This window comes from Bombina bombina, chromosome 1 (genome assembly GCF_027579735.1).
Source record: "Bombina bombina isolate aBomBom1 chromosome 1, aBomBom1.pri, whole genome shotgun sequence".
In the NCBI taxonomy this organism is placed as follows: domain Eukaryota; kingdom Metazoa; phylum Chordata; class Amphibia; order Anura; family Bombinatoridae; genus Bombina; species Bombina bombina.
The window spans coordinates 142,595,980-142,621,706 of NC_069499.1; the positions used below are offsets into that span (position 1 = coordinate 142,595,980).

The 25,727-nt window shown below is 37.3% G+C and overlaps 1 protein-coding gene across 1 annotated transcript in view; it reads left to right on the top strand.

Moving 5' to 3' along the window:
* The window catches only part of NEMF (nuclear export mediator factor), a 153,980-nt gene that overhangs the window by 17,866 nt on the left and 110,387 nt on the right, over positions 1-25,727 (top strand). The window contains 7 exon segments of the mRNA XM_053697652.1: positions 723-793; positions 878-953; positions 10,094-10,151; positions 10,365-10,420; positions 10,422-10,448; positions 11,630-11,656; positions 11,659-11,840. Of these exon segments, the coding sequence (XP_053553627.1) occupies positions 723-793; positions 878-953; positions 10,094-10,151; positions 10,365-10,420; positions 10,422-10,448; positions 11,630-11,656; positions 11,659-11,840 (497 nt within the window).

The following is a 25,727-nucleotide window of genomic DNA, read 5'->3' on the forward strand; positions in this document are numbered from 1 at the left end:
AACTCACACTTAGGTCCTTGTGCAGATCTATTCCACTCAAGCAATCTTCTATTCAGAGCACTTCTTGAAACTTAGTAAGGGATTGATTCTGTGTACATAGATTTGCAGGGGAGCAGTGGCATTAAAGGGACAGCAAAGTCAAAATTAAACTTTCATGATTCAGAAAGAACATGCAATTTTTTAACTATTTTCCAATTTACTTCTCTTATCTGATTTGCTTCATTCTCTTGGTATAAATTGCTGAAAATGCACTACTGTGAGCTAGCTGCTTGTCACTGTGTCACCCTATGTGTTCAACTAGGCCCCAGTAGAGTATTGCTCTCCTGTAACAAAGGATACCAAGAGAATGAAGCAAATTTTTATAATCGTAGTAAATCTGAAATCTAAAAATTGTATGCTCTATCTGAAACCGGAAAGTTTTCTGTCATGATTAAGGTTTATTTTTCAACTCTGTATCTTATCCCATTCTTGCTGCTGTAAAGAAGGGGCTTGTTATTTCTGCAGACACAAATTAACAGTTTTGAGAACCACAAAATGATCTAAAAGCACTTCTATTCCTATACCAAATAATTGGGACATCGATATGTTTTGTAAGTTCTACTTTTTCCTAATCCTTTTTTCCCCCACAAAACTGATCATTTTTATAATTTATTACAAAGACGTGGTAATTTAAACAGATATATTATAGCAAATTGACAAGTTTTGTACTCTCATCCATACAGGGCTACATTATCCAGAAGAGAGAAAAGAAACCGTGCCTGGAGCCTAACAAACCCTCAGAAGATATCCTCACGTGAGCATTCTCATAGTGTCCTCTCACTGTAAATGACCTACCTAGTATTCCCAAACCCAACCACAACCGTACTATGTCTTCCAGAAACGAGGAATTTCACCCCTTCTTGTTTGCACAACATCTGAACTGTCCATATGTGGAGTTTGATTCCTTTAATAAGGTTAGTTCAAGTGTTTTAACTTTTAATGAATAATGCATTTGAGTAGATATTGAAAATATGTTGTTGCTAAATATATTTTATCCTTATTATACTGTCTTCAGTCTGGCTCTAAATTCAAGATTTAAAAATAAATAGCACTCGGCTAGGTTACGAGTTTTGAGCGCTATAGGGAAATTAACGAATGCAACAAAAGCGCTGCCATTACAAGTTTTAATAGCGGAAAGAAAAGCTCTGTAACGCAGCCCCATTGATGTCTATGGGGAAAGAAAACTAACGTATAAACCTAACACCTTAACATAAACCCTGAGTCTAAACACCCCTAATCTGCTGCCCCGACATTGCCGACGCCTCCCTACAGTTATTAACCCCTAATCTGCCGCTCCCGATATCGCCACCCCTATTCCCCTGCACCCCAACATCGCCCACACTATAATAAATCTATTAACCCCTATTCTGCCACTCCCCAACATTGCCGCAACTAAATAAAGCTATTAACTCCTAAACCTCTTTCCTCCCACATCACTAAATAAACCTATTAACCCCTAAACCGCCAGCCCCCCACATCGCAACAACCTAAATTAAACTATATTAAGCCCTAAACCTAACCCTAACGTAACCCTAAACCTAACCCTAAAACCCCCTAACTTTAACATAATTAAAATATAGCTAAATTAAACTTACAATTATTAACTTAATAAACCTATTAACCCCTAAACCGCCAGCCCCCCACATTGCAACAACCTAAATTAAACTATTAACCCCTAACCCTAACACCCCCTAACTTTAACATAATTAAAATAGATCTAAATTAAATTTACAATTATTAAATAAATAATACCTATTTAAAACTAAATACTTATCTGTGAAATAAAACCTAAGCTAGCTATAATATAACTAATAGTTATATTGTAGCTAGCTTAGGTTTTATTTTTATTTCGCAGGTAAGTTTGTATTTATTTTAACTAGGTAGACTAGTTAGTAGGGTTGCACCGATACCATTTTTTTAAGACCGAGTACAAGTACCGATACTTTTTTCAAATACTCACCGATACTTTTTTATGTCATGACAGTTTACCAAGCACAATACAGACTATTGATTTAAGATTGCTTCTTTATAATTATGAACTGTATCTCAAAAGACATTTTGAAATAATAAAACAGTTTTTGTGCTTGTTGTCACAAAGTTTACAGAACATGTTTATAAATAAAAATATTACAATAACATATATTAATAATAACAACAATAAATAACAGCAGCTGGGGCTGGAAAGCAACAATTTAAAGGGGTGATTACTGGACGCAATTGGGTTGTAGGGTGCTTGTATAACTCATCAATCTGACATTTGTATTTAATACAAAGTAATATAATTTAATTCTGAAAATAATATTGGGGAAGGAGTATCCGAGTAATCCTCTTTGAGAAAAATGGGGCATTTGCATTCTACTGACTCAACAGAAAATAGGGCCGGTCTTCATATTTTTCCAGGGCTGCTTTGTATTCCCAGTCCAGCCCTGGCTAAGGATGTTCCCCAGAGTACAGTATGTTTTGAGCACAATTGTGCAAGATGAGAACTAGCAGTATAACAGGCAATCTAGCAATTAGAGTAATTTTTCAAAAGCAAGTTCTTATTAAGGAACAGAAGCATCTCTGCATATTCAGCTATAAGTCTGTTTCTGCTATCAGTAAGGACGTTTGACACTAAGCTGAACAGTCTTTCACTTTTCACACTACTGCATGGGTCAGAAAGATATTTTTGGGCAATTAAATCTCAGTTTTTTAACTGCCCAGTACTTCAGGGGTTTGATTGAGGTACAGTGATCTCTCCCAGGTAGGCCTCCAGCTGTAAAGTAGCAGCTTTTGGAGCACTGCTCTGACGTACAAAAATACAAATAACAGCAATTTGTATTGGCAGAACAGAAGTGAACAATTTTTAGTTAAGTCTCCACTCCAGCTTAAAATGAAATGAGAACATGCAGTTTGAAAAACGCCACAAGATGGCATATGGGTAGGAATTGGAGGTATCGGTTTAAGTATCGGTGCATTGGTACTTGGTATCGGCACCGATACCGATACTAGTATCGGTATCGGTGCAACCCTACTAGTTAGTAAATAGTTATTAACTATTTACTAGCTACCTAGTTAAAATAAATACAAAATTACCTGTGAAATAAAACCTAAGCTGCCTTACACTAAAACCTAAAATTACAAAAAAAAAAAAACTGAAAATTATCCAAAAAAATAAAAATGATATCCTATTCTAATACCCTTTAAAAAAAAAAACAACACCCCAAAATAAAAAACCCTAATCTAGAATAAACTACCAAAAGGGCCTTTTAAGGCCTTAAAAGGGCCTTTTTGGGGCTTTTAAAAGGACCTTTTGGGGGCCCTTAAAAGACCTTTTGTAGGGCATTGCCCTAAGTTAAAACGCTCTTTTGCTACAAAAAACCCCCCCACCCCCAAACTACCAAGGGCCCTTAAAAGGGCCTTTTGGGGGGCCATTAAAAGGGCCTTTTGTAGGGCATTGCCCTAAGTTAAACAAGTCTTTTGCTAGGAGAAAAACACCCCCTAAAAAAAATACATTACACAAAATAACAAACAAATTATCAAAAATTATTGAAATTATTCCTATTCTAATACACATTCAAATAAAATCCACCCCAAAATAAAAACACCTAATCTAAAATAAACTACCAATGGCCCTTAAAAGGTCCTTTTTATAGGGCATTGCCATAAAGATATCAGCTCTAATTTGAATTAGCCAATAGAATGAGATCTGCTTAAATCATATTGGCTGATTTGAATAACCAATAGGATTTTAGTAGCCCTAATTGGCTGATTCAAATTTTTCAGCCAATAGGAATGCAAGGGACACCATCTTGAATCGCGTCCCTTGCATTAAAGATTCAGTGTACAGCGGCGACCGTGTGAAGAGGATGCTCCGCGCCGGATGGCTTCAAGATGGATCCCCTCCGGGATCAAGATAGAAGATGCCGACTGGATGAAGATTTCTTGCCGCTTGGATCAGGATTTCAACGCCGGGATGAAGATTGAAGAGGCCGTCTGGATGAAGACTTCTTGCCGCCTGGATGAGGACTTCCACTCCGGGATGAAGATCGTTCAAGCGGGACTTCAAAAACTGTAAGTGGATCGTCGGGGGTTAGTGTTAGGCTTTTAAGTTTTTTTTTGGGTGTTTGTTTTTTTTTTAGTTTAGAGTTTCGGCAGTAAAAGAGCTAAATGCCCATACAAATGCCCTTTTTCAGGGCAACGGGTAGCTTAGGTTTTTTTAGAATTAGGTTTTTAATTTTGGCGGGTTGGTTGGGTGGTGGGTTATACTGTTGGGGGGGGTCTTTGTTTTTGTTTTTTTTACATATAAAAGAGCTGATATCTTTGGGGCAATGCCCCACATTGGTAGTTTATTGTAGGCTAGGGTTTTTTTTTTATTTTGGGTGGGCTTTTTTATTTTGATAGGGCTATTAGATTAGGTGTAATTCTTTTTTGTTTTGGATAATTTCGTTTGTTAATTTCCGTAATTTAGTGTTTGTTATTTTTTGTAATTTAGTATTTTATTTTGTTTGTAATTAGATACTTTGTAATTTTTAGAGTAGTGTTAGGATTTTTTTAATGTGTAGTTTAGTTTATTTAATTGGTAGTTAGTTTAATTTTAGTTTAATAATTATATTAGTTTAATTGGTAGTTTAAACTTAGTTTTTTTAATTTGACAGGTACGTTTTAATTTAAGATAGGGAAATTATAAATGTAATATAAATTTAGGGGGGCATTAGGTTTAGGGGTTACTAGTTTAAATTAGTTTATTGCGATGTGGGGGCTTTCGGTTTAGGGGTTAATAGTTTAATTTGTTATGTTTCGTTGTGGGGGGCTTTCGGTTTTAGGGGTTTATATGTTGATTATAGTGGCTTGCGGTGTAGGGCTTAATAGCTTTAGTATAGCGGGGCGATGTGGGTGGACGGCAGATTAGGGGTTAATAATATTTAAATAGTGTTTACGATGCGGGAGGGTGGCGGTTTAGGGGTTAATAACTTTAGTATAGTTGTGATGATGTCGGGGAATGGCGGAATAGGGGTTAATAAACATTTTTGTGGCGGCGATGTCGGGAGCTGCAGATTAGGGGTTAATACATTTATTATAGTGTTTGCAATGCGGGAGGGCCTCGGTTTAGGGGTTAATAGGTAGTTTATGGGTGTTAGTGTACTTTTTAACACTTTAGTTATGAGTTTTATGTTACAGATTTGTAGCGTAAAACTCATAACTACTGACTTTAGATGGCGTTACGGATCTTGTAGTTTTAGGCTGTAACGCCGTTTTTTTAGCCTCACCACAAAACTCGTAATACCAGCGCTATGGGAATCCCATGAAAAAAACGTCATTTTTACGAGTGCGGGACTGACGTTGCGTTACAGGCTAAAGGGCTTGCGGTACACCTATATGGACAAGACTTGTAATGGCTGCGGTGCTGTTTTAACGCTGAAAATACCATATGTTCAGCGTTAAAAGACGAACGCACAAACTAATCTAGCTAGCTGACTGTTTTTTCTTGAAACAACTGAAAAATTTGGTCGAATCACAGTAATACTGTTGTTTTACCAGTCACATTGTATAATACTTTGCATACAAAGAGAGAAGCGCTTGTGACTTCTTTATAGTCTATAGCCTTGTAATTTAAAGGGATGTTGTACTCAAAAGTTTTCTATCGTGCATTACAGAGGAGCATTTCATATACAAATTTTTTTATTTATTTTTTTAAAATGTTAAGTTTAAACTAATACTGCAATATTGGTTTCGTACTTCTTTATTAATCATCACTGGCTTATAAGTAGGGTGACCATATTGCTGCTTTAAAAGGGGACACATATGAAAAATGCATATGTCAGGGCTGTTTAAAGAAATAGTTTGTATAAGAACCCTGACATATGTATTTTTCATACGTGTCCCTTTTTAAAGCGGCAATATGGTCACCCTACTTATAAGGGGAGCTACCTACCTACCTACCTACGATGTTATAGTCAGATAAAAATAAACGTATGTACACAGAACATGTTCCCAGCCTAACTCAAACCATCCACCCACTCTCAACAGATGCAATATACTAATGCTTCTAAACAAAAATATGAGTAGCACTACTAGCAAGGGAATAAATGAGTTTAGATTATATTCGTATACGCTTATTAAAATGTTCGCAGTGTTCTCCACTTAGAAACTGGTCAGCCAGGCGGGTGTTATGAAGTAGCCGGGTGCCATTATGAAGTGGCCGGTGGTGTAATATTTTGCAATATTATAACCTTTTCTGTTATTTATAAGTGTTACTTAAAGAGACAGTAAACTAAAAGCTAAATGTTCATAATTTAATGTCTTAAATTTGAAACAATTTTTCAATTTACTTCTGTTATCAAATTTGCTTCATTCTCTTTGTGTCATTAGTTGAATAGTAAATCTGTGCAGTCTCATAGGCGTTCAGGAGCGTGCATGTGTCTTTAGTTCTCTATGGCAGTAGTGTTTTGCAACAATGTTATATATTGTTGTACACACTACTGCCAAATAGAACTAAAGATATGTGCACGCTCCTGAACTCCTATGAGACTGCATATATTTACTATTCATCTAACGATATAAAGCACATTTGAAGGGGGGCGGAGCTAGCTCTGGAGCCAAGTGGTCGCATCTCACTGCAGCTCCGTAATGAACATTACTTTAACCTAATAATTTGACCGCTTGGCTCCATATATCTATACCTACTTGGTCTACTGTAGACACTAAGGGTTATTGTCCACAAGTCCTGACCTCTGAGGACTAATATGGGAATATAAAGAATCTGACTTTGCTTGTGCCTATCACAGAAACAATTGTGGCGCAGTTATGGCGCAAAATCTACATCGGCTCAATGAGTGGCTGGATACCTTTAGTACAGCACTTGTGGAGGCAGTGGCCGCAGCTTTCAACTCGCCTGCTATATGTAGTGCATCTTTGGAGGACCAAGTTGATTTTGAGGAGGCATGCGACAGTGAGGGAGAGCAAGAAGCGCTTGGACAGCCGCCATATTTATTGACAAGAAAGCAGCATAGTAAAACATGTGCCGAAATACAACAGACCTGGGCGATCAGCGGACCAGATGTCGGTGTGAGCACGAAAAAAAACAATAATGTGGACACTGCACTATTAGAAGCTTTCTCTGCAGCTTCAGGAGTGGGGTCACTGGCTGCTCCACCTCAGATTGCCGGAGGGCGGAAGTTGCCGCTAGGATCGCTTACAATCTTCTCAGGTCAGCCAACCCACCGGAGCCCCTCTGGGCTACAAGTCTTGTCATGTAACAGTAGGGCAAGGTTTGATGAACTGGACACTAGCTCTAGATGGGACATATCGCAGCCTTATAAAAACTTGCCAATTTACAAAAAAGTGGTCGCCACGGACTGGCAGACTTTCCCTGAGCCTAATGATAGTGGAAATCTGGTGAGAGCAGCGATATTTGACAAAGGCCCCAAGTTTCTGAGACTTGGTAAAGCCTCACAGATATTTTATGACATTGCTAGAGGGATTCACTTGCATTGGCCCTCCGGTATAGGATGAGTAATGAGCTGACGGCAGTTCCTAGATGTGTGCAGAGCCATGCTGGCTGGGACATTCCTCCATTTGGTTTTTCTGTGTCACTGATTTATATGTCGATTTTTGCTTTAACACATCTGGCTTTATGGACATACATTTGAATCTTGCTCCAAGTTAATACTCCTGTTGTCCCTTAAATAGTTAACAAATTGTCTTTTTATATCGACCAAAATGGATATTAGTGTTAGCTCTACTATATTACTAGGTTACTGGTTATGTTTTTGTTATATGCTAGGAATCCATTACTTGGGCTGACAACTGGTCTCCTCCATTATACTTTTGATTAATATCTTTTCTTGTAATACTCAAAGTTAGAAATCTATTATTGTAGACCTGAAAGTAAATAAGGTTATATATTGTGCTATGTATTGTATGTAGGGTATATAACATTTGCATACACTATTTTACCTCTAGGCTATTAGATAGGAACCTAAGACTTAACCTACCTACACAATAATATAATAACAAGGATGACTTTATATTGTTAACTATGGAGCTGCCGGCAGCCGAGGCAGCAGATCCCTTATAACATCCTTGCTGTTGTTAATTTTTATGCGTTAAGTTTAGGGAAAGCTGTATGTGTCTATTTCCACTCCTAGTATTGGTTCATATCCAACCCTAATATTTGTTGTTTCTAGAACATTTCTATATCTATAGGTTCTACCCCCCTCAAGGGGCTTATTTCCTAAGCAACTCCTTTAGATGTCCTTATAAGGGTCAGATAGTTAGTTTGATGTGTTATTTATTGGTATGAGTATTATTTATAAGATCGTAGAACGGGCCAATTCTTACCCCTTATGGTTTATTTTGTATCTCATATTTTAGTTCTCTACCTTTTAGTTATAAAGTAATACATCCTAAGATGGTATGAATCATTATAAAACCAAATAGTTGTACACAGGAAGGGCTGCTTTTTTTTTTTTCTTTCTTTTTTTCTAAAAATATACGATTCTCCTACTAACTTTTTCTTTCTACTAACAGGAGGTTAAAGATCATGTGTGTTTACTCTCCATAGCTAGTAAGATGCCTACATTAATATGGCCATACTCATTGTTAATTGGCTCAGGCCAACCCTAGTTTTAATGACAATAATAACTTCTTATGTATACCTGGTATGGGATCATAAAGGAGTAAGCTTTATCCCTGATAGTTATACAGTAACCTAACTCCTACACACCACGTATTATTATCTATTTATCTCTACTATTTGTGCGCACTCCTCCCCCCACAGCTTCCTTCGGCTTATTAGATAAACATGAGAAATTATTTCTTATGGAAGAGTTCAATGTTACCTTTATAGATTTGCATATTAAACTACAGAAATAAGAGCAGGCCTCTATATTACATAAAATATGAAACTTAAGATTCATAATTTGAGATCCAAAAGTGGTCTCCTACTGTCCTTGAGTTACCACACTTTTCCCCTACATTATGCTCCCCCCCCCCCCCATACTCCCATCGGCTTATTAGTTAAGCATAAAAGAAAATGTTATCTTATAGAAACTTTATATTATTGTCTCTATATCCCCTTTAAATCCTTCCCATGCAAAAGGTACTATTTTGAGGTCCTACAGGTGACCCTAGCTTACTATAAAAGGATTAAGATTTCTGAGCGACTTTATTATGTGTCTCAGGGGAAATTGTTCATATTTTGTTTATATTGCATAGACAAGCTTTGTTATTGTTTATATTATAAAACCTTTATATATTGTTATCTATTCTATGGAAAAAAAAAAAAAAAGGTTCCTCATTTGAGACCCATAAGAGGTCCCCTTTTGTCTCAGTTTACCAACTGTACGACTCATTATGTATATATAGTTGAGAGGTCCAAGAGTGGCCTCATTTGACTTATTGTTGGTATACAGATTGTATGGCAAAAATTTTTTTTTTCTCTTTTCTGCAATGAATGTAGAAAGGAAAAAATTCATGTTATATTATATCTATCCTGATATGTTTCAGATGGAAGACATGTAACCATGTATTTCTGTATTGCCTGATAAGTCTTTGACTTTTAATACTTGTAAACCTGATTGAACCTCAATAAAAGTTGGAAAATAAAAAATAAAAAAAATTAAAGCACATTTGAAAATGTAAATAATTTGGAAAGTTGTTTAAAATTGCATGTTGCAAGTTTAAGTTTACTGTGTACTGAATTGCATAATTTAACATACATTGATTCAGTGATAATTTGTGCAAAAAAAAGTAGAAAACAAGGGTGTTCAGTAAATCAGTCGGGTGGTGCACCCATTAAATTATGTCCTGAGGAGAACACTGTATACGAATTAGACAATAATGCATTCTATATATTTATTCCCCTTGCTACTAGCACCATTTATTCTTGTGTTTAATACTACTGCTAATAGAGGCAACGCTCCTCCCTACGTGTAACAATGAACATGTTAGCTAATGCAGGAAAGGGACATGAGGTTTTTTTTATGTTTAAAGCTGAAATCAAAGATCAGATTGACTATATTGTTCTTAAAATAAGCAAAACATTGACACTCATTGTTATTTGTCAATTTAGGCTGCTGATGAGTTTTATTCCAAGCTAGAAGGTCAGAAGATAGATTTGAAGGCACTTCCATCAGGTTTGCTATGCGTGTTTTACCTCAAGTAATTGTGTGTTTGTATATATAATTGCAATATATAGTCAATCATTTATTTATTTTAATAATATGAATAAAATTTACTTTGTTAGTTACTATTTCTTTGTAATTATTTAAGAATACATCTCTAATTTATATTACACAGTCACATTTGGTTGCTACCTATACTCCCCCTTTTTTTTTTTTTTAAACAGGAAAAACAAGCCTTGAAAAAGTTGGAAAATGTCCGTAAAGATCATGTACACGAGACTTGAATCACTTCATTCTGCTCAGGTACTCGGTTCTATCACTCAAACATTTCTAGATTGGAGCAATCCGTTATGACCTGGTTCAAAATCCCGAAAATATCATCTGCATTTCCTGTTAACATTATGCATCAATTAAATAGGTTTTTCAAACTTGATGTGATCATAAGCATTTTACTCAGCATTATGAGTGAATCCACCTATTGCATAGTTATAGTCATAGAAATGCTTCTTGACCAAATCGATACATTTAACATTCAAAAAAATATCACCTACAGAGTTAATTGTTCAAGATTAAAAAATCTGTCTCTCCGTCTTGCATTCTAGTTATTAGTATGGGTCTTTTTTATATACATAGACATCAGCATTGCAGTAAGTCCACATCCAAAGTAATTGTTTTTAAAAACCATTTAAATGTGTTAATCTGTTAGTCAAATTTGAATTGTTTTGCATTCCAAGGATACACCATTATCTCTTTTGCTGAGGCAAATGAGAGAGAGATTTAGGTTTGCAAATGATTATGTAGTCACTGTGTAGAATTTTATAAGGTTCAGACTCTTTCATTCTGCTGGGTACAATACAGCCACTCTGGGCAGTTTAAAAACACATACATATTGAGATGTAATTACAGGAAAAGTAAATAAAATAAATAATTAAAAGTGCATGTACAGTTTTGTTTTTTTTAGAATGTTTAATTAAAATATTTTGTGTAAATTATGTTTTGAGTTTTAATGTCCCTTTAATTACTTAAAGGGACAGGAAACCCCAACATTTTATTTCATTATTTGGATAGAACATACAATTTTTAAGACACTTGCAATTTACTTCTATTATCAAATTTCTTCATTCTCTTGTTATCCTTTGCAGAAGAAAACAGCACTGCACTTCTGGCAGCTAGATGAACACATCTAATTAGCCAATCACAAAAGACAAATGTGGTGCTGGCACCAATCAGCAGCTAGCTCCCACTACAAAGCACATTTGAAAATTGAAGTAACATTTTAAAGTGTTTTTAAATGACATGCTCTATCAGAATCATGTCAGTTTTAATTTTGTAATTTCATATCCCTTTAACTCATTTATTTAACTAGAGTCCCTTATAGAAAAGTAGCAGTGCACAATTAAAATAACTTTGTGTGTTTGAATATGTAAAGTATCTTATAACATGCCGATCTTAATTTTAATGACTCACTGTTACTCTATTTTAAGGAAATTGACAAAGTGAAAGGGGGAACTGATTGAAATGAAACTTGGACATTGTAGATAGAGCCGTTCAAGTGGTGCGCAGTGCTCTAGCGAATCAGATTGATTGGACGGAGATTGGAGTCGTCGTTAAGGAAGCGCAGGTTCAGGGAGATCCAGTCGCACTGGCTATCAAAGAATTGAAACTCCAAACAAATCATATCACCATGATGCTGAAGTAAGAATATGTTATATAGCGAAACCAATAAGACAATAACAGATTATATTGCTATAGGTTTGTGTGAATATGTATATATTAGTGTCTATCATTATTTTCTTATTTGGTATCTTGTGCTCTTTGTCACTCTGCATTACTCACAACCTGTCATGATTTTTGCGCCCACACTGTGCATGCCCTTCTCACTTCTGCAGACCGTTCTGGATCCTGCTGATTCTTATGGCTGGGAGGTCTGCCGGCTGTTATTTTTTTATAATTCATGCAGTAGTCTAGGGTGATCTAAGATCTACATGTTGGATAGGTGAGAGCCAAGCCCTGACCTACCCCTTGGTGCAACAGGTGCAGTGGCACAGGGTCTAAGTGCTGGCTGTGTGTCTATGTGGTCATTATCTGTGTATAAAAACCTTCACTATAATAGTGCAGCGTGTTAGTGTATAGATATTCCATCATTATACAGTTGCAGCGTGTTCACTATTTGTGTATAGATATTCCGTCACTATACAAGTGCAGCGTGTTCACTATTAGTGTATAGATATTCCGTCACTATACAGTGCAGCGGTGTTCACTATTAGTGTATAGATATTCCGTCATTATACAGTGGCCTGCGTGTTCACTATTAGTGTATAGATATTCCGTCATTATACAGTTTGCAGCGTGTTCACTATTTGGTAAAGTATTCTGTCATTATACAGTGCAGCGTGTTCACTATTAGTGTATAGATATTCCGTCTTTATACAGTGCTGCGGGTGTTCACTATTAGTGTATAGATATTCGTCATATACAGTGCAGCGTGTTCACTATTATTGTATAGATATTCCGTCATTATACAGTGCAGCGTATTCACTATTAGTGTATAGATATTCCGTCATTTTACAGTGCAGCGTGTTCACTATTAGTGTATAGATATTCTGTCATTATACAAGTGCAGCGTGTTCACTATTATTGTATAGATATTCCGTCATTATACAGTGCAGCGTGTTCACTATTAGTGTTTAGATATTCCGTCATTTATACAGTGCAGCGTGTTCACTATTATTGTATAGATTTCTTCTGTTATGTGTGATCAGTCCAGCGGTCATCATTACTTCTGGGATATAATCACCTCCCCAACAGGAAATGCAAGAGGATTCACCCAGCAGAGCTGCATATAGCTCCTCCCCTCTACGTCACTCCCAGTCATCTCTTGCACCCAACGACTAGATAGGATGTGTGAGAGGACTATGGTGATTTATACTTTGTTTTTATAACTTCAATCAAAAGTTTGTTATTTTAACAATAGCACCGGAGCGTGTTATTACCTCTCTGGCAGAGTTTGAAGAAGAATCTACCAGAGTTTTTACTATGATTTTAACCGGTAGTAGTTAAGATCATATTGTGTTTCTCGGCCATCTGAGGGAGGTAAAAGCTTCAGAATCAGGGGAACAGCGGGCAGATGAATCTGCATTGAGGTATGTAGCAGTTTTTATTTTCTGAATGGAATTGATGAGAAAATCCTGCCATACCCGTTATAATGACCTGTATGTATACTCTACACTTCAGTATTCTGGGATGGTATTTCCACCGGAATTACTCTGTTAAAAGTACACCTAAACCTTTTAATAGGTATTTATCATGTTAAACGTTTTTGCTGGAATGTAGAATCGTTTGCATTTTCTGAGGGTACTGAGTGAATAAATATTTTGGCATTATTTTTCCACTTGGCAGTTGCTTGTTTTAATTGTGACAGTTTTCGTTTCTCTCTCACTGCTGTGTGTGAGGGGGAGGGGCCGTTTTGGCGCTCTTTGCTACGCATCAAAAATTTCCAGTCAGTTCTCTTCTGTATTTCCTGCATGATCCGGTTCAAGAACTAGGTGTCTTCAAACTTCTTTGGAGGGAGGTAGATTCTCTCAGCAAGAGCTGTGAGACTTATATATTGACTGTGATTTAAAAACGTTTGCTCTGTAATTTTTATTTTCAAATTTAATTATTGTTACTTTACTAATGGGAACAAACCTTTGCTAAAAGTTGTGTTGTTTTTAAGGATTGATGCTGAATAACTGCCTTTTCAGTTCATTATTTCAACTGTCATTTAATCGTTTAGTGCTTCTTTGAGGCACAGTACGTTTTTGTTAAATAAGATTGTAACCAAGTTGGCAAGTTTATTGCTAGTGTGTTAAACATGTCTGATTCAGAGGAAGATACCTGTGTCATTTGTTCCAATGCCAAGGTGGGAGCCCAATAGAAATTTATGTACTAACTGTATTGATGCTACTTTAAATAAAAGCCAATCTGTACAATTTGAACAAATTTCACCAAACAGCGAGGGGAGAGTTATGCCGACTAACTCGCGCCTCACGTGGTCAGTACCTGCATCTCCCGCCCGGGAGAGTGCGTGATATTATGGCGCCTAGTACATCTGGGCGGCCATTACAGATAACATTACAAGATATGGCTACTGTTTATGACTGAAGTTTTGGCTAAATTACCATGAACTAAGAGGCATGCGTGATCACTCGGGGGTGAGAACAGAGTGCGCTGATAAACTAGGGCCATGTCTGATACTGCGTCACAGCGGTTGCAGTAGGCATGAGGACGGAGAGCTTCATTCTGTGGGTGACGGTTCTGATCCAAACAGATTGGATTCAGATATTTCAAATTTTAAATTTAAATTGGAAAACCTCCGTGTATTACTAGGGGAGGTTTTAGCGGCTCTTAATGATTGTAACACTGTTGCTAATACCAGAGAAATTGTGTAGGTTGGATAAATACTTTGCTGGTACCGGCGAGTACTGACGTTTTTCCTATACCTAAGAGACTAACTGAAATTGTTACTAAGGAGTGGGATAGACCCGGTGTGCCGTTCTCACCCCCTCCAATATTTAGAAAGATGTTTCCAATAGACGCCACCACACGGGACTTATGGCAAACGGTCCCTAAGGTGGAGGGAGCAGTTTCTACTTTAGCTAAGCGTACCACTATCCCGGTGGAGGATAGCTGTGCTTTTTCAGATCCAATGGATAAAAAAATTAGAGGTTACTTATGAAAATGTTTGTTCAACAAGGTTTTATATTGCAACCCCTTGCATGCATCGCGCCGATTTACGGCTGCGGCAGCATTTTTGGATTGAGTCTCTGGAAAGAGAACCCTTAGTTCAACTACGCTGGACGACATTTACGACAGGCTTAGAGTCCTTAAACTAGCTAATTCATTCATTTCGGAGGCCGTTGTACATTTAACCAAACTTACGGCTAAGAACTCAGGATTCGCCATTCAGGCACGTAGGGCGCTGTGCTAAAATCCTGGTCAGCTGATGTAACTTCTAAGTCCAAATTACTTAATATACCTTTCAAGGGCAAAACTTTATTTGGGCCCGGTTTGAAAGAAATTATCGCTGACATTACAGGAGGTAAGGGCCCACGCCCTGCCTCAAGACAAAGCCAAAGCTTAAGGCTAGACAGTCTAATTTTCGTCCCTTTCGGAATTTCAAAGCAGGAGCAGCAATCAACCTTCCACTGCACCAAAACAGGAAGGAGCTGTTGCTCGTTACAGACAAGGCTGGAAACCTAACCAGTTCCTGGAACAAGGGCAAGCAGGCCAGGAAACCTGCTGCTGCCCCAAAGACAGCATGAAACCGGAGGGCCCCCCGATCCGGGGACCGGATCTAGTGGGGGGCAGACTCTCTCTCTTCGCCCAGGCTTGGGCAAGAGATGTTCAGGATCCTGGGCGCTAGAGAATCATTTCTCAGGGATACCTTCTAGACTTCAAATTCTCTCCCCCAAGAGGGAGATTTCATCTGTCAAGGTTGTCAACAAACCAGATAAAGAAAGAAGCGTTTCTACGCTGTGTACAAGATCTGTTATTAATGGGAGTGATCCATCCGGGTCCGCGGTCGGAACAAGGACAAGGGTTTTACTCAAACCTGTTTGTGGTTCCCAAAAAAGAGGGAACTTTCAGGCCAATCTTGGATTTAAAGATCCTAGACAAATTCCTAAGAGTTCCATCGTTCAAAATGGAAACTATTCGGACAATCTTACCCATGATCCAAAAGGGTCAGTACATGACCACAGTGGATTAAAGGATGCTTACCTTCACATACCGATTCACAAAGATCATTACCGGTATCTAAGGTTTGCCTTCTTAGACAGGCATTACCAGTTTGTAGCTCTTCCATTCGGATTGGCTACGGGCTCCAAGAATCTTCACAAAGGTTCTGGGTGCCCTTCTGGCTGGTACTAAGACCGCGAGGAATTTCGGTAGCTCCGTACTAGACGACATTCTGATACAAGCTTTAAGCTTTCAAACTGCCAAGTCTCATACAGAGTTAGTTCTGGCATTTCTAAGGTCGCATGGATGGAAAGTGAACGAAAAGAAGAGTTCTCTTTTTCCTCTCACAAGAGTTCCCTTCTTGGGGGATCTTATAGTTCTGTAGAAATGAAGATTTATCTGACAGAAGACAGATTAACAAAGCTTCTAAATGCATGCCGTTGTCCTTCATTCCATTCAACTCCCCGTCAGTATAGCTCAATGCATGGAGGTGATCGGCTTAATGGTTAGCAGCAATGGACATAGTTCCCTTTGCACGTCTACATCTCAGACCGCTGCAATTGTGCATGCTGAGTCAGTGGAATGGGGATTACTCAGACTTGTCCCCTACTCTGAATCTGGATCAAGAGACCAGAAACTCTCTTCTATGGTGGCTTTCTCGGCCACATCTGTCCTGGGGGATGCCATTCAGCAGGCCGGACTGGACAATTGTAACAAACAGACGCCAGCCTACTAGGTTGGGGCGCTGTCTGGAATTCTTGAAGGCTCAGGGACCATGGAATCAGGAGGAAAGTCTCCTGCCAATAAAACATTCTGGAATTGAGAGCAGTTCTCCATGCCCTTCTGGCTTGGCCCCAGTTAAAAACTCGGGTGGTTCTTCAGGTTTCAGTCGGACAACTCACGACTGTAGCTTTACATCAACCATCAAGGAGGGACAAGAAGCTCCCTAGCAATGATGGAAGTATCAAAGATAATTCGCTGGGCAGAGTCTCACTCTTGCCACCTGTCAGCAATTCCACATCCCGGGAGTGGAGAACTGGGAGGGGATTTCTTGAGTCGCCCAGACTTTTCCATCCGGGGGGAGTGGGAACTTCATCCGGAGGTCTTTGCCCAAATACTTCGACGTTGGGGCAAACCAGAGATAGATCTCATGGCGTCTCGCCAGAACGCCAAACTTCCCTCTACGGGTCCAGATCCAGGGATCCGGGAGCGGTTCTGATAGATGCTTTGACAGCACCTTGGAACTTCGGGATGGCTTATGTGTTTCACCCTTCCCGCTGCTTCCTCGATTGATTGCCAAAAATCAAACAGGAGAGAGATCAGTGATTCTAATAGCGCCTGCATGGCCACGCAGGACTTGGTATGCAGATCTAGTGGACATGTCATCCTGTCCGCCTTGGGTCTCTACCTCTAAGACAGGACCTTCTGATACAGGGTCCATTCAACATTCAAAATCTAACTTCTCTGAAGCTGACTGCTTTGGAAATTGAACGCTTGATTTTATCAAAACGAGGTTTTTCTGAGTCGGTTATTGATACCCTGATACAGGCTAGGAAGCCTGTTACCAGAAGGATTTACCATAAGATATGGCGTAAATTACCTATAATGGTGCGAATCCAAAGGTTACTCCTGGAGTAAGGTTAGGATTCCTAGGATATTGTCCTTTCTACAAGAAGGTTTAGAAAAGGGTTTATCGGCTAGCTCATTAAGGGGACAGTTCTCAAGCTCTGTCCATCTTGTTACACAGGCGTCTGTCAGAAAATCCAGACGTCCAGGCCTTTTGTCAGGCTTTAGCTAGGATCAAGCCTGTGTTTAAGCTGTTGCTCCGCCATGGAGTTTAAACTTAGTTCTTAACGTTTTACAGGGTGTTCCGTTTGAACCCCTTCATTCCATTGATATAAAATGTTATCTTGGAAAGTTCTGTTTTTGATGGCTATATTTCCTCGGCTCGAAGAGTCTCTGAGTTATCAGCCTTACATTGTGATTCTCCTTATCTGATTTTTCACTCAGACAAGGTAGTTCTGCCGTACTAAACCTGGGTTCTTACTAAGGTAGTCACTAACAGGAATATCAATCAAGAGATTGTTGTTCCATCCTTGTGTCCAAATCCTTCTTCAAAGAGAGGAACGTCTTCTACACAATCTGGATGTATTTCGTGCCCTCAGTTCTACTTGCAGGCAACTAAGGATTTTCGACAAACGTCTTCCCTGTTTGTCGTGTACTCTGACAGTGGAGAGGTTCATAAGGCTTCGGCTACCTCTCTCTCCTTCATGGCTTAGTAGCATAATTCGTTTAGCCTATGAGACTGCTGGACAGCAGCCTCCTGAAAGAATTACAGCTCATTCTACTAGAGCTGTGGCTTCCACTTGGGCCCTTTAAGAATGAGGCCTCTGTTGACAGATTTCAAGGCTGCAACTTGGTCTTCGCTTCATAATTTTTCCAAATTTTACAAATTTGACACTTTTGCTTCTTCGGAGGCTATTTTTGGGAGAAGGTTCTTCAGGCAGTGGTTCCTTCTGTATAATGAGCCTACCTATCCCTCCCGTCATCCGTTGTACTTTTGCTTTGGTATTGGTATCCCAGAAGTAATGATGACCCGTGGACTGATCACACATAACAGAAGATACATTAATTTATGCTTACCTGATAAATTCCTTTCTTCTGTTGTGTGATCAGTCCACGGCCCGCCCTGTTTTAAGGCAGGTAAATATCTTTTAATTATACTCCAGTCACCACTTCACCCTTGGTTTCTCCTATTCTCGTTGATTCTTGGTCGAATGACTGGGAGTGACGTAGAGGGGAGGAGCTATATGCAGCTACTGCTGGGTGAATCCTCTTGCATTTCCTGTTGGGAGGAGTTATATCCCAGAAGTAATGATGACCCGTTGGGACTGATCACACAACAGAAGAAAGGATTTATCAGGTAAGCATAAATAATTATGTTATTCCGTCATTATACAGTGCAGCGTTTTGTTCACTATTAGTGTATAGATATTCCGTCATTATACAGTGCAGCGTGTTCACTATTAGTGTATAGATATTCCGTCACTATACAGTGCAGCGTGTTCACTATTAGTGTATAGATATTCCGTCATTATACAGTGCAGCGTGTTCACTATTAGTGTATAGATATTCCGTCATTATACAGTGCAGCGTGTTCACTATTAGTGTATAGATATTCTGTCATTATACAGTGCAGCGTGTTCACTATTAGTGTATAGATATTCCGTCATTATACAGTGCAGCGTGTTCACTATTATTGTATAGATATTCCGTCATTATACAGTGCAGCGTGTTCACTATTAGTGTATAGATATTCCGTCATTATACAGTGCAGCGTGTTCACTAATAGTGAATATATATTCCGTCATTATACAGTGCAGCATGTTCACTATTAGTGTATAGATATTCCGTCATTATACTGTGCAGCGTGTTCACTATTAGTGTATAGATATTCCGTCATTATACAGTGCAGCGTGTTCACTATTAGTGTAATAATATTCCGTCATTATACAGTGCAGCGTGTTCACTATTAGTGTATAGATATTCCGTCATTATACAGTGCAGCTTGTTCACTATTAGTGTATAAATATTCCGTCATTATACAGTGCAGCATGTTCACTATTAGTGTATAGATATTCCGTCATTATACAGTGCAGCGTGTTCACTATTAGTGTATAGATATTCCGTCATTATACAGTGCAGCGTGTTCACTATTAGTGTATAGATATTCTTTAATTATACAGTGCAGCGTGTTCACTATTAGTGTATAAATATTCCGTCATTATACAGTGCAGCATGTTCACTATTAGTGTATAGATATTCCGTCATTATACAGTGCAGCGTGTTCACTATTAGTGTATAAATATTCCGTCATTATACAGTGCAGCATGTTCACTATTAGTGTATAGATATTCCGTCATTATACAGTGCAGCGTGTTCACTATTAGTGTATAGATATTCCGTCATTATACAGTGCAGCGTGTTCACTATTAGTGTATAAATATTCCGTCATTATACAGTGCAGCGTGTTCACTATTAGTGTATAGATATTCCGTCATTATACAGTGCAGCGTGTTCACTATTAGTGTATAGATATTCCGTCATTATACAGTGCAGCGTGTTCACTATTAGTGTATAAATATTCCGTCATTATACAGTGCAGCCGTGTTCACTATTTGTGTATAAATTTTCCGTCATTATTACAAGTGCAGCGGTTTGTTTCCACTATTAGTGTATAAGATATTCCGTCATTATACCAGTGCAGCGTGTTCACTATTAGTGTATAGATATTCCGTCATTATACAGTGCAGCGTGTTCACTATTAGTGTATAGATATTCCGTCATTATACCAGTGCAGCGTGTTTCAATTTAGTGTATAAATATTCCGTCATTATACAGTGCAGCGTGTTCACTATTAGTGTATAGATATTCCGTCATTATACAGTGCAGCTTGTTCACTATTAGTGTATAGATACAGTTGAGCATATTTATCAGAGTTTACATACTCATATATACAGAGCACTGTACTTTTCAGGGTATAGTGAATAGAAACTCAACTCATTATACAGCACAGTGTGCTCACTGGCTGTTTATAAATACTCAGTATCATTATAAAGGGCAGCGTGCTCATTTTCAATGTGTGTGTGTGTGTGTGTATATATATCTATATATATGTTAAATAGCGCTTTAGTTGTTTTAAAAAATAAATCAATGGGTGGATCGGTGAAAGATGACAGACTTTTTTTTAAGCTCTGGTGAAGCCTGACTTATCTTTTATTTATCAAAGGAATCCGTCGGTATTCAACTGAGGTATAAGACTAGTTGCAATTAGGTTACTACTCAAGGAATAGTTTATTTTCCTCTGTGGCTGATATATGAACCCTGAGCTATCTGTTATACTCTCAGTTTTAGTATATTCATATTATGTAGAATGCTTTTTGTGCTTACTAGGTTTCTTGTTCATATATAATATATTTATGCTAGTATTGTTCGATTGTACTACTGTATTTTTTATTAGGGGTGTGCTGTCTGCTGCTGAGACAGATTATTATTACATCACTATAACAGTCAGCCAAATTTAGTCTTGGAAAGCTTTTTATCCTAGTATTCACATAAACAAATATATTTTATACTGAGCTTCTTTACTATTCAGATGTATATAATCTAATATTAAAGCCCCAGGTTCTAGTCGGAAATTTTCCTAGTTCCCATATACAACAGCAATTATTGATTTGATAGAATCTCATTATATCTCTATAATTGCCTATGTAGGTGTATTTCACAGAGAAATCGGTTTTAATTCTTAAAAGGGCTATGATCTCTTGATAAACCTGCATATTCAGAACTCATTGTTCCTTTATTGTACACTTGAGCCATATTAAATGATTTCTGTAATTATTATTTATGAGACTATTAGTAACATGCCTTTATCTCACAGTTATTAGGGTCTATATTAATTGGCCCAATCAATTTAGCTATAATACTCCCAAAGAGCCATAGCTATATTATAGGAGGTTCAAGAGTGGCTTCATATTATGGTTGGGAGGTATCTATATTTATAAATCCTCCTGCACATACAGAGATTATACACGATTTTGAAGTCAAAGAGTGGCTTAAATTTACTAAACGAGGTCTATGTTAAGTAGACTTTAAAAGTGGTTCGTTATGAATATTACAAGTTGGGTTTATAAAAGCAACTAAATATTCCTGTAGAAAACAAAGCAAAGGGGCGCCACATGTGTGGTAAACAGGACCACATAATGTTCTGAGCCAAATGGGTACTCACATGGCTATAAAGCACACCTATGTGCTTGTAGGGACAGGCTGCAGATTTAACAGGTGTGGCAGCTCACCCACAAGGGAATCCGTCGTCTAATGCAGTGAAAAATGAAGCACAAAACAAGCACCAATTGTGCAGATCACTCAGGATATAGTTAATATTCACTTTACACAAAAATGGGTGCTCACATGTTGGATGAGCACACCAATGTGCTAGAAGGAACAGGCTGGCAGATTTTAATATGGTGTGTCAGCTCACCCACTAGGGAAACTTTTCCTCAGTGTATAGTACCAGGTAAAGCAAAGTCTTGTTGATTAGGCTCCCATTCAAGCAGGTACAGGTAGTTATAACCACTCACAAAACTGTTTAAAAAGTATATTTATTTCTATAAAAACAGATTAAAATATATGTACAAATGAGTGGATAGGGGGTGTGCAATCTAGCCCCCTAAAAATGCAACGCGTTTCTCGGCTATAAGCCGTTTCCTCAGGCATAATATTTACCTTGCTTCTACCCTGCTTTATATGTCTACTGCCTAATACCACTAACAAACAATTGCATTCCTACAAGAGGGGCGTGTTCCCTAATTAGTATCAATAACACCTGATTGTTTCAGTGGTTAGTTACATGAGTAAGGATAGACAAATTCAAATGAGGTGCAACGAAACAGCAGTGGTGAATTAGGATTTTCTTTATTGCAATTAAAAATCTTTTCCCACCAGGGATACAGGAATCTCAGGCTTAGCAGTGAGTGGAGATAGCTTCACTCTAGTGACTGTCTGCTGACATGTTTCGGCAATGAAGCCGTAATCGTAGCTACAGTCTCAGGTGTGCACCAGTCGAATAAACTAGTTCCTGTTACCCTGATTGGTTAAAAATATAATTAAAACCATACCTAGAGTGAAGCTTAAATCCAACTCTCCCTCACATAGATTATAACAGGATAACAATTTCCATTACAAAGTATAAACAAATACAGTCTTGCGAAATGTAATCATAAACAAATCAGCCGTGTATAAGAGATTATTAATAAATCAAAAATTTGACCACTTATAGGATCATTGAACCCTAGCATATATGATGAGAGTCATATCGGTAATTAACAAGAAATCAGAAAACTAGAACAGTACATAAAGTACAATATACAAACAAATATGAGAAATAAATATACAAAAGGAATAAACAGTTGTTTAAATGCATAAAGCATAAAGCATACTCATACCCACATATCTTGCAACATATATATACAAGAGCCGCAATGTGTTGCAAGAGTTACAAGAGTGTCAAAATTGTATACTTTCTATAGTACATCAAATACATGTGTACACTTGATACTCTGCACACTAAATAACAATTATCTCATAAATATAAATGACCATCAATTCATATACATATTAAATATTGTAAAAATATAACTACATCAATTCATATATACATAAAATATTCAACATATACAACGTATTAATAAAAATGCATTAATAAAAAAATTTTTTGCAATACACTTGGTTCATTGGTAATGAAGGGTGTAGTAAACAAGCGCTAAAAGGTCTAAAGCTCACTTCCAATGCAGTCCCCTAGCGGACTGAAGGAAACAGTATATAAACAAGGAATGGAAGGGAGTGCTACAAGCTTAATAGGGTGAATGCTACTAATCCTAAGTACATAAATGCAAATTACATAAAGGTACATAAAAAAGCAATTTTTAAGAAAATATATATATATAAAATGAAACACTTGATACAATGACCGCGGTCTAAGAGTATAAAATGTTAAAACTAGCATGGATCCATGATACATACAGTATATCTAAAAATACAATGAATAGTGAGTCTATCAATAATGCTGCACAATGTTATACAATAAATTGAATAATCAGAGATAGAGTACGCGGGTACAAGGTATAGCTACAGGTGGTACCAATGAGTAGAACAATAGGGGGGATGAAAAAAATATATGTATAATATGATGGATAAATCAAAAACATGTCTCTAAGTCCCAACAGTGAAAATAAAAATAAAAACTCAAATCCTCAAAAAACGTTCAAATTAGGCCCTCAAATTTCCAATGTGATTATGTCCAAAACAATGGTGAAAATCCAAAATCTGCAAAGTAGTATCCAACAAAAAAATAATCCAACACAAATTGTTTGAGAAAGTCAAAGTGATGCATTTGTGAAAAAAACAATTGACAGAAAAAAAGGAAAAAGAGTTATAAAATGTGGGAGTAGGTGTAGATCCTGTGTTATCCAACATAAAAAGTCACATGTGGTGTTGAAAACTGTGTTTCCAATGAGGAAAAAAGGTGCTGGTAAAAACTTAGTACAATGGAGAGTGTTGGTGATGATGAAAAAGTTACAGGTAAAACATAGTAGAAACTTCTAAACCTGTAAGAAAAACAAACAAACAATGGTGCAATAAAGTTTGTTACACTTTAAAGATAATAGGGAATAGGCCTTACCAGTATGTCTGTGTCAACGCGTTTCGGCCTGTACCAAGGCCTTTCTCAAGACTATATCTTCTTGTTATATCCTATTATCTTTAAAGTGTAAAGTGTAAAAACTTTATTGCACCATTGTTTGTTTGTTTTTCTTACAGGTTAGAAGTTTCTACTATGTTTTACCTGTAACTTTTCATCATCACCAACACTCTCCATTGGTACTAGTTTTTACCAGCACCTTTTTTCCTCATTTGGAAACACATTTTTCAACATCACATGTGACTTTCTATGTTTGGATAACACAGGATCTACACCTACTCCACATTTTATAACTCTATTTCCTTTTTTCTGTCAATTGTTTTTTTCATGAATGCATTCACTTTGACTTTCTCACACAATTTGTGTTGGATTATTTTTTTTGTTGGATACTACTTTGCAGATTTTGGATTTTTCACCATTGTTTGGACATATCACATTGGAAATTTGAGGACCTAATTTGAACGTTTTTTGAGGATTTGAGTTTTTATTTTTATTTTCACTGTTGGGACTTAGAGACATGTTTTGATTTATCCATCATATTTTATATATATATATATATATATATATATATATATATATATATATATATATATATAAAAGAAATTTCATCCCCCCTATTGTTCTTCTCATTGGTACCACCTGTAGCTATACCTTGTACCCGCGTACTCTATCTCTCTGATTACTCAATTTATTGTATAACATTGTGCAGCATTTATTGATAGACTATTCATTGTATTTTTAGCCATACTGTATGTATCATGGATCCATGCTAGTTTTAACATTTTATACTCTTAGACCGCGGTCATTGTATCAAGTGTTCTTTTATATATATATTTTTTATTAAAATTGCTTTTTTATGTACTTTTATGTAATTTTGCATTTATGTACTTAGGATTAGTAGCCTTCACCCTATTACACTTGGTTCGTTGTCAATATCAGACTTCATTTTTTGTATCCCTCTATTTTAGATACATAATGTATAATGTTAGCCCCATTGGCAATACTCCCTATACATGTGTGTGAATGGAAATAGTTAACAAATTTAAATTCGAATCACTCATTCGCAGCTGACAACCGCAGCTCTTAAATAAATAAATGCGGTCCTATGTTTAACATCGATAAGGCTTCTATACCGTATGATTTTTTTAGGTTGCCGTATGTATTTAGTTCTCTAGAGTTATTGTGGTTTATCGCTTCTGTTGTTATAACTATTTACAAGTTATCCAGTTTGATCGTATCCATTACATTGTGTGGCCATGTTTTTACACATACAATGTACTGATTGGTTCCTATACTCTATACTGATTGGTCCAAAATAAAGCTTTAGCCTATTGAATTGGGGGGGTGTCGCTCCCTACTACAGCAAGCTCGATCTGACTATTAGCAAGACTCTAGCATCCGCCCACTTTCTATGTGAATCCACAGACACATTGCTTCCTAACCATGTGAATCTCTCCAAAGATTTCAAGATAACATTAAATCCCCCTAAAAATGCAACGCGTTTCTCGGCTATCCGAGAAACGCGGATAGCCGAGATAACATTAAATCTACGCTACATATAAATCAGCACATATTTTCTCCACATCATTAGGGGTTAACCTAAACAT